Here is an 11780-nt window from a genome sequence, read left to right as displayed (position 1 = left end):
ATGACTGCTTTTTCTAAGAGTCCTCTCTTCCTCTCTGTTCTCCAAATGGTGTGGATGCCCTTTGCCATCTTTCCCATTAACATCATGGTCTTATCTCTTTCCCTATGCTTGTTCATTACTTTATTATTCTTATCTGTTTGGGTGTGTCACCCCCATTAGACTCTGACCTTCCTAAGGTCAGGGACCAAGTTGGATTTACTTTTAACCTGGATGTCAGATGTCGAAGGCAAGGCAGTTAACAAGTTCTCGATGTAAAATTGCTGAATGGTGGAATGCAGATGCATACTTACAGTTGAGTTTTTTAGAATATGTGTTACTTTGTGAAATATTTCTTTATCTCTTTGCTAATGTGTTGTGTACCTACTCCCGAGAAGTAGTTAGATAACTATAGAAACAATCAGGTGATTCCTAGAAGAAAAATTTTAAATGTTTGGTCAGAAATGAGATTTCATTTCAGAGAAAGACTAAGCAGTAATGTTGGGACTTTATAAGGATGCAAATATTTATACAGTAGAAGTGGTAATAGAATGCCCTAGACCAGGAGAAGCCACCAGGATTTTTCAAGTGATGGAGAGCATTTTTTTTTTTTTTGGTAATATTTGGTAGTATTTTTAGAGAACAATGATTCTCAAATATTTTTATTACTTATGTCTCCTAATAAGGACTTTTATGTAAGATATATTAACTTGAATGTACTAAAGATATTTTTTTCTCAACTTAGTATGTGCTAATTAAAGAGAAATCAGGACACCCAGATTCTCATCTTAGCTCCTGCGTTGCATTAGCTTCTAGATAACAATTTTCTCGTTTCTCACTGAAGATGAAATCTACCTTCTGGTTCACTGAAAAATTGACTGTAGCCCTAATAGAAATGAGAAAGTTCTTGATAAGCGGCTAAGGGTTTGGGAGGAAAGCAGACTGACTTAAATTAGACATCCTGCATGAGATAATGTGAAATTTAGGTAGAGGTTGGCAATATGGATCTGGAGGGCAGACAAATGAAAGACTGTAGTTTGAGAGGAAGATGGCTGAGGGTTTAAAGGCAATAGCTTAATCCATGGATCAGTAGTCTTCTTCCCTAAAGGTCCAGGGAGTAAATATCTTCAACTTTGCAGGCCCTGCAGTCTTTGGTGCACACAGCCTGAGAGCAGCCATAGTCAGTAGATAAACTAATGGGTATAGTGATGTTCCAATACACCTTTATTATTGGACACTAGAATTTGAATTTCATATAATTTTTGCATCATGAAATATTGTTCTTTTCATTTTTGTTCAACAATTTAAAAAGGGGCCAGCTAGACTTGCCTGAAGGGCTGTAATTTACTGTTTCCTGCCTGCCGTTCTCCAGTAAAATCATTAAGGTTTCAAGGCGTAATAAGTTAAGTAGCACAGGACAAAGGTTTAAGGACAGGCTCTTGGAAGCTTGTTAAAAGTTTGTTAGAATCCAGAGAAGGAACCGTCAGATGTAGGAAAGGAGCAAGTGTTGATGAAAAGCTCAAGAACTGGGTCGTTGGTGGTATGTAATTAAAGATGATTCGAAGAGGAGAGAGGAGACCATTGGTTCTAGTTAGAGGTGCACTGGTGACCACCGAGAATTTTTTGTAAACGGACAGAGAGAATTTTAGGCAGTAGAGAAGATAGTAAGTGCATAGAAACTGGAAGTTGTGGGTTTAGAGCCATGATTCATGGAGCTGGTAGTTGAACTCTGAGACAAGCAGAAAGACTGCGAGGTCTGTGAGGTTGATTCTCTTCTATGAAAGCATGACTGGCCCTTTATTAAGCTTAGGGCTGCTGAGCTATCTCTTAAGATTTCATTCATCCGTCTAACAAATATACATGCTTACCATGTACTAGGTACTGTTCTAAGGACATATCAATAATTACTCCCTAAATCCTCATAGTAACCTTATAACATCGATACTATTATTGCCTCCATTTTACAGATGAGAAAACCAAGGTATGGAGAGGTCCCTCCTCTAGTAAGTAAGTGGCTAGTATCCTGGATGGGATGGCTCCAGTGTTGGGCTCTTTACTCCTCCCTATGACATGCCGTCAACTTTCCATGTCTGGAATATTAGACCTTTTTTTTTTTTTTTTAAACAATTGCTGCTATTACAGGCCTAAAGTTGGAAGAAGACGTACCGTGGGTTTATATATTCTCTGTTGAATGTATAAATGGTGCAACTAAAAATTAAAAAGAATACTAGACCCTTCCATAAAAACCTGGCTCTTCAATAAACTGTGACACTGAGGCAATGCAGATTCTAAGCCACTTCCTTCTTCTCATGCTGATATACAGGGTAGAAAGTAAGAGATGCTACAACTGTCTGGGAAATCTTTATAATTAATAAACTCTTTGGAAATACGAGCTAATGCGTACTATGGTAAGTAGCATAATTTATTTGGCCAACAGCTGAAAATCTGGACTCGGGGGAGACGGCATGGAATAATGCACAGAGGACAAAGTACCCCGGATGCTGGGACAGAAGCCTGATTTCTACCCCTGGCCTTATCACTGACAAGCGTGTAACCGAATACCAAATAGCAGCATTGTCTTAACACACTTCTGGCCACTTACTAGGAAGCTTAATATGGAGTGAGAAAGGAAATTACTCCGTTTGGACTCCTACGACAGTTCATTTGCTTAGAGTGACTCTAGTCCCTTCTCCGACTAGTCCTGGTGTCCTGGTAAGGTCTCACCCCTGCCCAGCAAACATAGTCCCTCCTTACATGAGCACCAGTGGGATTCACTGTAGATGTTTGTTTTATTGGCATTTCCTCCTTAAGGTTTTTACTCAAATCTCACCGTGTCAGTGAGGTCTGCCCTGACTTTTATTTGATGCTGCAACCTGGCCATTTCCCCCGCCCTAAAATTGTTTTTATCCTGTTCAACTTCTTTTTTTGCCCATTGCACTCACTGCCTTCTCACATGTCATGTGATTGTAGTCTATCGTCAAATAATATAAGCTCCATGCTTAAAAGAATATAGGACCTCATGGTTGTACCCCCAAATGCATGACGCTTAGTATTGTGCTCAAGATACCTTTTTAATGAGTGTTTGGAAGCCGTGGCTGTATACGTGCATGCTGTTGTCAACGGCAAGTAGGTGGTGTGACATTTAACCTCGGAAACTTGTGGGTTGTGAAGAGGACAGCTCTTGTCCTGAGCCCATCCGATGCTACTACCTGTCTCTAATGCAGTGAGGCCGAGACGCAGAGCCAGATAACTCTTGCTTATAAATTTGTTTTCCTAAGGGGAATTTCGCTCGCTAATTTAAGGCAGCTATATAATTTAACTTTGGAGTCGTTTCTCATTTGAGTCACTTCTTGTTTGCCATCTGGCCGTGTAATTACTTGTAAGTAAGGCTATGTGTAGGATGAGAGAACACAAATTGGAAATCTGTGATAATATGTATGGTGAGATGATAATATGTGTGTTTTACTTTTTTGTTGGCTTTGTTTTTGCTGTTGTCCAAAATCTAAGATTAAGGGTGTTGGGGGGGTGGCAGGGAACATTTGGGGAGGAATCATTCCAAAGCTTTCCCTAGAGGGAGCCCCTTATATAAATTTTCTTCTTTGACTAAGAGCTTTTGTTATAAACTAAATGTTTTGCATTAGTGGATTATTACATTTTTCCATTCATTTATAAGTCTGGCCCTAAGCTATGAAACAAGAGGTTGTCTAACATGTCTCCAGAACCGTTCTGCCATGAATTGAAAGTCGGCAGAGGTATAAGGATCATTCTTTCCCTTGGTCCGTTTTCATAGTATTTCCCGACCTGGGTTTTCCTTTTTGTTCCAGTCCCTTTACCCCAGAAGATATTTTTCTAGTGCCGGCTTGTGTATTATTATTTCCGATTCTTCCCTTTCTATTTGTTTCCCCAGTTCTGGGAGGTTAATTGCAAATGGACAGAAGAACCAAATCCAGTAATGTGTATTATTCAAGTTAAAGAGAGAACGTAAATAATGTTTGTTTGGAATTACTATTCTGGGGGGGGGGGGAGTGTAGAGTCAGATTTAAATCATTACAGTACAATTACAATGCTGATTCTCAGTCACTGGGAAAAAAAAAAAATCAAAACCAAAACCAAACAAACAAAACCCACTTGGTAAGAAGCCAGGAGGTACTAATTTCCATGAAAATGCAACGAAGTCATCATTTACAGCTCTGAGGAGATTCTGTCGTAAAGTTTTACTGCTTGTAAAGGTTCCTTTGGTATGGGAGGCAGAGCCTGGGGGCGTGGTCGGGGAAACAATAGTTTGGCTCTTCCCCCCCACACCCCCACCAAATCAGTTCAAATGCCTGAATGAACTGGAGAGTCCAAGAATCAAAACATACTTGCTGTAAGACTCTTGTGGGCTCCAGTAAAAAAGATCTGGATGTTCCTAGTAGCCTAGTGAAAATGGGGCACACATTTGCTTCGCCTTGACTTGCGTAGAGGAAAATCTGCACTGTTTTTGTGGACTCCAGAGAGGAGAAACTTCTGATCTGTTGGAGAGAAAGTGAATAAGTGAGCACCGAGGCAGAAAGACTGATGTGGCTATCATGCAAATAAGAATTGTGATTGGCTTTCTCTTTCTTCCTGTACACTTTGTCACTGCGGCTCTCAGCCTTAAAGATTAGGTTTCACTGGGAGCTTTTCAGGTTCAAGGACTGTTAATGGGTTGAAACTGCCTGACAATAAACTCAACCTCAACATTACATCAGCCCCCCGGCAGATGTCTAAGGATTTGAGACTGGAAGAAGAAAGTTAGAATCTGGAGCGGAAGGATACAGCTCGCCACCTGCTTGATGGGTTGAGCTTCTAATGTGATTTAAATTTCTAAGCTCTATGCAGGCATCTGGAAATGGTGGTCTTCATTAATGCAAAAATCAAGTCTTTAATTAAACTTTTTAAGAAAAAAAGTAAGTAATTTCTACCCCACCGCCCGTGGGGTGTGTGTGTGTGTGTGTGTGTGTGTTTATGTACTACATCTTTTTGCGTGATGAAATTAAAATGTGAAACAATATAATTAGCACAAATTAAACTCTATTCTTCACCAGGTTGTTCAAATACCTCAGATTTTATAACTCTAGGGCAGAATTATGTGATTTTAGCATGTCTTATTTATGGTTGGGATTTTAGGTGAATTTGCTTCTTTTGTGCTTCTCAAAAGAAGCCCTTTGAAAAAGGGGGAAAAAACCTTGTGTTTACCTTACGTCCACCTTGATATATGGTTTTTTGGTTCTTTGGCTTACTGTGCAGGGAGGCCGTGTGTGATCTATCACGTATTTTTGATGGGGATGATCCTCTAAAACTCCCTGGAACTGTCTGTTATGTATTTTAGAGCTCGAGGACAAACTCTGTCTAGACTGTTCAGTCACTGTATAGAGTACAGCTTTTGTGGCATGGTTGCATTGTGTACTTACCGGTGTTTTAAATTTCCTTAATTCAGGTGCTTCTTCATTCTTTGCAGAGTATAAATTTTACAAACACATGGTTTTAATTTTACATAGGTGTGGGATTAGTTTAATGTAGTTTTTCGACCAGTAATTTAAACTAGCTAAATGTGGATGGGTTAGAGAACTGGTAAGAGAGATACTGGAAAAAGCAACAAAAAACAGCACTCTCGGCTCATTCTCTGTAGCTCCCTTGGTGGAAGGCTATCTTTGGACGGATCGATTAAAATCTGCCCTGGCAAGAGTGAGATGCTCCAGAGAAGAGACAACTGTCCTTTCATAGGAGCCAGTTGGTAGCTGCACAATGGGGCTGACGGTATGATTGCACAGACACAAGAACCATTACTTGGATTTGATTTGTAATTGGTAAATGGGAAGTTTCGCTTTTCAATATTTTCCAACCATGAGGCACGGTAATTCAGTCTCAGATAAATGCCCATCGGCGCAAAACATTGCAGTTAACCACGGCTACCCTTTGGAGGACATACGGTGAGTTGCGCGCTGCTCAAGATTCCCAGGCACATACATAAGGACTAAGTCACGGCTTTGTGGATTTTATGTATTTAGATTGATGGTTACAAGCACCATGCAAAACATTGTTCAACCAGAGGTTACGTGAAATACCAGGTGCCTAATTTACATGCTGTTCCTGTCAACCATTAAAACAGCAGAAAGCACACAGACGTTTCTGTTTTTAGCTTGATGTCTAGTTCTCAATGTTTATTTTCCCATTTAGCAATTTATGGAGAAGGTGGGGTGATTTGAGAAATGAATTATTTGGAGACGAGACTTGTAGCATTTAGCAGCTATAGAAAAGATGGGCTATGGGGGAGACCTACCCTGTGACTCAGGTGCCTCGGGGCACTAAGAAAGGCCAGGTTCCCCTTCAGCCATAGCTATAAAGTCGGGGGCCTCGTTAGAGTAACTTCACTGCTCCTGCTACAATCATGCTTTACATGTATTATTTCATATGATCTTTATAGTAGCTCTAATACGGTGCTGTTAGGTACTTTGACTTAATTTGAAAAGTGTCCAAATAGAAGAGTTCAGTAGTTCACGCATGCTTGTTCATTTTATCTTGAACACTAAGACACTTAGTCTGTGTTCTCAGGAAAAAATGAAATAGACACCGAGATCCCCAGCCCTTGGAGGAATCAAGGAAAATTATTATAGAGATTTAGGGTACTCTCATGATTACCTATCATTTCCTCCTCTGACATCCTCTTTTGTGTTAGGAAGATTCAACTGAATTGGATTATTTTGGGAAAAGTTAATTGCATTGGAATTAAATTTTTTAATATAAAAGTATTCTATGGAAAGAAAAGTATTCTACGAAAGCAGGAAATGTAGAGAAAATTTTGTCACACAAATTGATTTCTACTTCTTTTAGATATGCTATTTAAAATGTATTTTGACATACTGAATATGCTTAATTTTTTTTTTTAATTGTGTTTATTACAGTGATGTCTTAAAGTAATGGTTTAGAGGGGACAGATTTGGTCTCAAACTCTTAGTAGGAAATTTGTATTTGTCTTGGCAATCTAACATTTACTGATGCAATGGCATTGTATGATTAGATAATATATACTCGTTATGGTGGAGTTAAGTAGGAATTGGAGGTCTCTATCAATTTTCTTTTCTTTTTAAATTTATTTTGAGAGAGAGCGAGTGTGCATGTACACGCAAGCAGAGGAGGGGCTGAGACAATCCTAAGCAGGCTCCACACTGTCAGCACAGAGCCCGACGTGGGCCTCGATCTCATGAACTGTGAGATCACGACCCGAGCCGAAATCGGGTCGGACGCTTAACCCGCTGAGCCACCCTGGCGCCCCTCTATCAGTTTTCTTAATTGTTTTCTAACTTTGGAGCAGAAGAAGTGCCTAAAATGCTGGAAAGCCATCAACTGAGGAAACAATTCTGCCAAAACGTTGTGGGGGGTGATGGACAGTTTCAGCTTTCCCTTTAGGGGCAAAACACTGTGTGTGCAGGACCCCTGGAGCCTAAGGTTAACTCTTATTCAGAATTTGCTCCACTTCCCCCTTGTCGGCCCTTACCCCGTGGGTGTGTTAGGCACCAGAAACCCATCTTGACATAAAATATTTGAAGCCACAGCAGCTTATTTTGACACCGTAATTTATTCTGCCTTTCTTTCTGCAGCTGTTTCCAACCTAGATGAGGAGAGTAGATGGACAGTCCACTACACGGCCCCATGGCACCAGCAGGAGAATGTGTTCCTTCCCGCCATGAGACCGCCCTGTGTGGAGGACCTGCACCGCCAGGCCAAGCTCAACCTCAAATCAGTATTGAGGGGTAAGATCGCATGCTGCCAGCTTGCGGTTCTTGGATCACCGACCGCTAGAAATGAAAGCACAAATTCGATTGCTATTTGTAAAAGAAGACCTATTTATAGAGAACATACAGTCCGCTGTTTCTTTCAAGGTATCATGAATACTTACAACCTAATACAAGCCTGTGATGTCCTGGTTTCTGTGGGAACCTGCCAGTTTACAGACACGCAGATCTGTCCTCAAAGACCCCACCCCTGCTTAGAAACTCTCTCGCGTGTTCAAGCCACGGGTACCAGTTGAATCCAAATGAACCCTGCTTACATGGGAAGCTTTGCCATCGCCTTTCTTGAACCATCGGAAGTGTTCAAAGCAAATTTGTAACAGCTAATACTTTCTAGTGGTCTGTTTCTGCTTCGTTCGAGTTGGGTGAAAAGGGGACCTACATATAGACTTTGAAAGCGCTCACAGTGGTTTGTTTTATCAGAATGTGGGCGGCACCCAGCTGGTCTCCTATTAAGCACAGGTTCTGTCAACAGACGGGCAGACAACGCAGCGGCCAGTGAGAAATACAGGAAGCGTGTACTCCTGTATCTAGTTTAAAATTTTCATTTTCACTTCACCTTACTGTGGATGTGGAGGAATCTGAATGTGTGGCAGGGAGGGCTTCTCAAAAGTGATAAAGAAGAGGGGTCCCTGGGTGGCTCAGTCGGTTAAGTGTCCAGCTCTCAGTTTCAGCTCAGATCATGTTTGTGAGTTCGCGTCCCACATCGGGCTCCGCACTGACAGTGTGGAGCCGGCTTGGGATTCTCTCCCTCCTCTCTGTCTGGCCCTCCCCTGCTCACATGTTGTCTTGCTCTCTCTCAAAAAAAAAAAAAAAAAAAAAAAAAAAAAAAAAATGATGAAGGGAAGAAGTTCTTTAAATGAAGGAGTGTCTTTTAAGATTCAGAGACTTTTTTCTTAAAACAGCAAACTAATGTTCTCACTCTACCACCAGTTTTCTCCTACCAGGCAATATTTGGGGCGTAGTTTTATTTAAAAAGTACTTGTTGCTGGGGTGCCTGGCTGGCTTGATCGGAGCCATGCAACACTGATCTCAGGGTCCTGAGTTTGACCACCACGTTGAATGTAAAGATTCCTAAAGTAAATAAATAAATATATAAACCTAAAAAAAAAAAAAAAAGTACTTGTTGTTTATCTGAAATTTAACTGGATGTCCTGTATCTTATCTACTTGTGAAAGACTTAAATCTGGAAGAAATCTGTTATTGATTCAAGGGAATCCCAGCATGAGGACCCCAACTCATATTTATTAAACACTTGTCTATATGCCAGCTTCAGTTCTAACCCCATTACACGTATTATCTCATTTAATCCTCACAATAATCTTTTTACTATTTTAATGCAAATTTTACAGGTGGTGAGGTGGAGATACACAGATTAGAAACTTGCCTGAGATCTCAAAGTTAGTTTTTTGTTTGGTTTTATTTATTTTTTAATTTATTTATTTTTGAGAGCAAGAGCTGGGGCAAGGGGAGGGCAAAGAGAGAGGGAGACAGGATCTGAAGCCGTGCTCGAACTCAGGAGCCACAAGATCATGACCTAAGCCAAAGTCAGACGATTAACCCACTGAACCACCTGGCTGCCCTCAAAGTTAGTTAATGATGAGACCAGGATGTAAACTTCAACAGTCCTAAGCTGCAGAGCCCATATTCTTAACCGCTGCATTATATTGGCTTTAACATCCGCTTGTTGGAAATCTTTTGTTCTGGCAGAAATGCAGGCTATAAAGGCGGGGTCTTGGCTCTCAAGGAATTTTTACTTCTATAGTACAGGTCAGAACGGTGAAAAATTCTCAAGAGATGTGCCAAAAATTGCTGTATAGGAATTAGAGAAAGCAGATAGTTTCTTTCGTTCTTTTTTGTTTGTTTGTTTTGAGAGAGAGAGAGAGAGAGAGACAGTGCACGTGCACGCAAGTGGGGAAGGAGCAGAGAGAGAGAGAGAGAGAGAGAGAGAGAGAGAGAATCTCAAGCAGGCTCCACATCACCAGCGCAGAGCCTGGTGCAAGGCTCAAACTCATGAACCGCGGCATCATGACCTGAGCCAAAGTTGGATGTTTAACCGACTGAGCCACCCAGGCACCCCAGAAAGCAGATAATTTCTGCTTAGAGAAAGAAGGAATAGCTATCTATTGACTCAAAATAGACTTGGTATTCTGAACAGAACTATACAAACATTTAGATGATAGCCTTAGTTTTTTTTCCTTGAATCTTTTCTAATGCTTAGATTACCTCATGTATCTTACGGTATCTTGTATCTTCCAGTCTTGGCATTGGACTGTACAGAAATTAGGTTATTGGGTCCCCTTTTTCATTTAGCTGGCCATATATTTAGCGACTGTAAGCTTAAAGTGAAAAGAACTGCATTAGTTGGGCTCTTTCATACAGCCTTGGAATTGTACTTGACCTTGGTTGCGTTCATGATGTACCTAAATCCAACCAAAATTTCTGCTACATCCCTTCACTACCTAGTGATTTATCTTCAGTACCTTTTGAGCAAGAGCTTCTCTCCTTATAGCTCACCTTCTTCCCCCAAATAATTAATAAGAATATTAAATGGCACAGTTCCCGGGACACACCCCTGAGGCCATGCCATTGTTAACATTTCTCTCAAGAGCTATGAACAACAGAGCACTGCACTCACTGTCTGGCTTGTGGAGAAGCTCTCAGGAAGGTATGTGTGAGTTTGAATATCAGGCCTGGCTTTTTTTTTTTTTTTTTTTTTTTTTAATTTTTTTTTGATCACTCTCCAGGAAATTGTACTTTGCTACCTCTTTCATGTGTTTTCAAGTATCAGATCACAGTGTCTCTTTTCTTCCCATAGAAGATTGAACATCTGTATATAGATTTCTCTGATTTTATTTTCTTTTTGATTATTCAGTAGCCCCATATGAAATATCATCACCACTGGTTTTGCCTACACTTGAATTTTATCTTGAAAAGGCAAATGCCTTAGTAATTGCTTTAATGCCCTAAAATGCCTCATCAAAGGGATTTACTATTTAATAAAATTAACAACTTTGGAAAATTCTTGGAGCTCAACTTTTAAAGTCTGGATTTAAATACTCCCTAAGAGATTTTAGGTAAATAATAACTTTAAGAATAGTGATTGAAATGGGAGAGAGCAGCTGAGTTGTTTTTCTCTTTATTTATTTACTTTTAATCACGCGTACAGAACTTCATGAACCACACCTCCCATACATCATGCTAGCAACTCAAGATAAACATGAGTACAGAGCATTTATTGCCTCATTATGAGTGAAGATTAAACAGAAAAAAGTTCAGTCCCTGAATATATGGCACTATCAAGGTATGATGTTATACAAAAGCTATCAGTCTAAGTTAATTTGACCTCAATGTTCTTTGCTTAAAAATATAGGAAGGTAATTGGGGCACCTGGGTGGCTCAGATGGTTGAGTGTTGGACCCTTGATTTTGGCTCAGGTCACCATCTCACGGTTGGTGAGTTCGAGCCCCAAGTCGGGCTCTGTGCTGACAGCACGGATCCTGCTTGGGATTCTCTCTCTCTCTCTCTCTCTCTCTCTCTCTCTCTCTCTCTTTCAAAAATAAATAACCTTTAAAAAATATATAGAAAGGTAGCTAATTATTCACAATGAGTAATCTATTTTGTTCCTTCTCTTCTTACTGTGACCTTATCCATAATTTCATAGGAATATCCAACATCCATAATTTCAAGGAAGGAATACTATTCTTTAATGCTAAACAGGTTGGCACTTTTTCATAATCATTAAATGCCCATTGTATCAGTTCTTCTGTCGGTTTTTACAAGGAGCTCAGCTCTCAAGCATCATAAAATATGGAGGGAAATGATACAGTGAGTACTAATAAATTCATAACTAAGTGTTATAAACATTGGCTTATTAAACTAATGCAGAAATACAGGTAGGTACTGAAGGTTTTACTGGAAAATGTTTTCATGAAAAAGCTAAGTTTGAGTTAGCACATAAAGGCAGATGATAAACTCAATGTAGTAAGTATT

At 40.1% G+C, this 11780-nt stretch overlaps 1 protein-coding gene across 4 annotated transcripts in view; it reads left to right on the top strand.

Moving 5' to 3' along the window:
- The first annotated feature begins 4844 nt into the window (after positions 1–4844).
- The window catches only part of NHSL1 (NHS like 1), a 65821-nt gene continuing 58885 nt past the window's right edge, over positions 4845–11780 (top strand). For 2 of the 4 annotated variants that reach the window (XM_042987217.1, XM_042987215.1), the window contains exons 1-2: positions 4845–4904; positions 7596–7748. In XM_042987217.1, coding sequence (XP_042843151.1) covers positions 4847–4904; positions 7596–7748 — 211 coding nt within the window. In that variant the 5' untranslated portion in view covers positions 4845–4846. Of the gene's footprint in view, positions 4905–7595; positions 7878–11780 lie in introns of all 4 variants that reach the window. The other 2 variants (XM_042987216.1, XM_042987214.1) reach the window with 1 other exon arrangement.

This window comes from Panthera tigris, chromosome B2 (genome assembly GCF_018350195.1).
Source record: "Panthera tigris isolate Pti1 chromosome B2, P.tigris_Pti1_mat1.1, whole genome shotgun sequence".
NCBI classification, from domain to species: domain Eukaryota; kingdom Metazoa; phylum Chordata; class Mammalia; order Carnivora; family Felidae; genus Panthera; species Panthera tigris.
The sequence above is the reverse complement of the archived record's forward strand: the minus strand, read 5'-3'. Positions and strand labels throughout refer to the sequence as shown.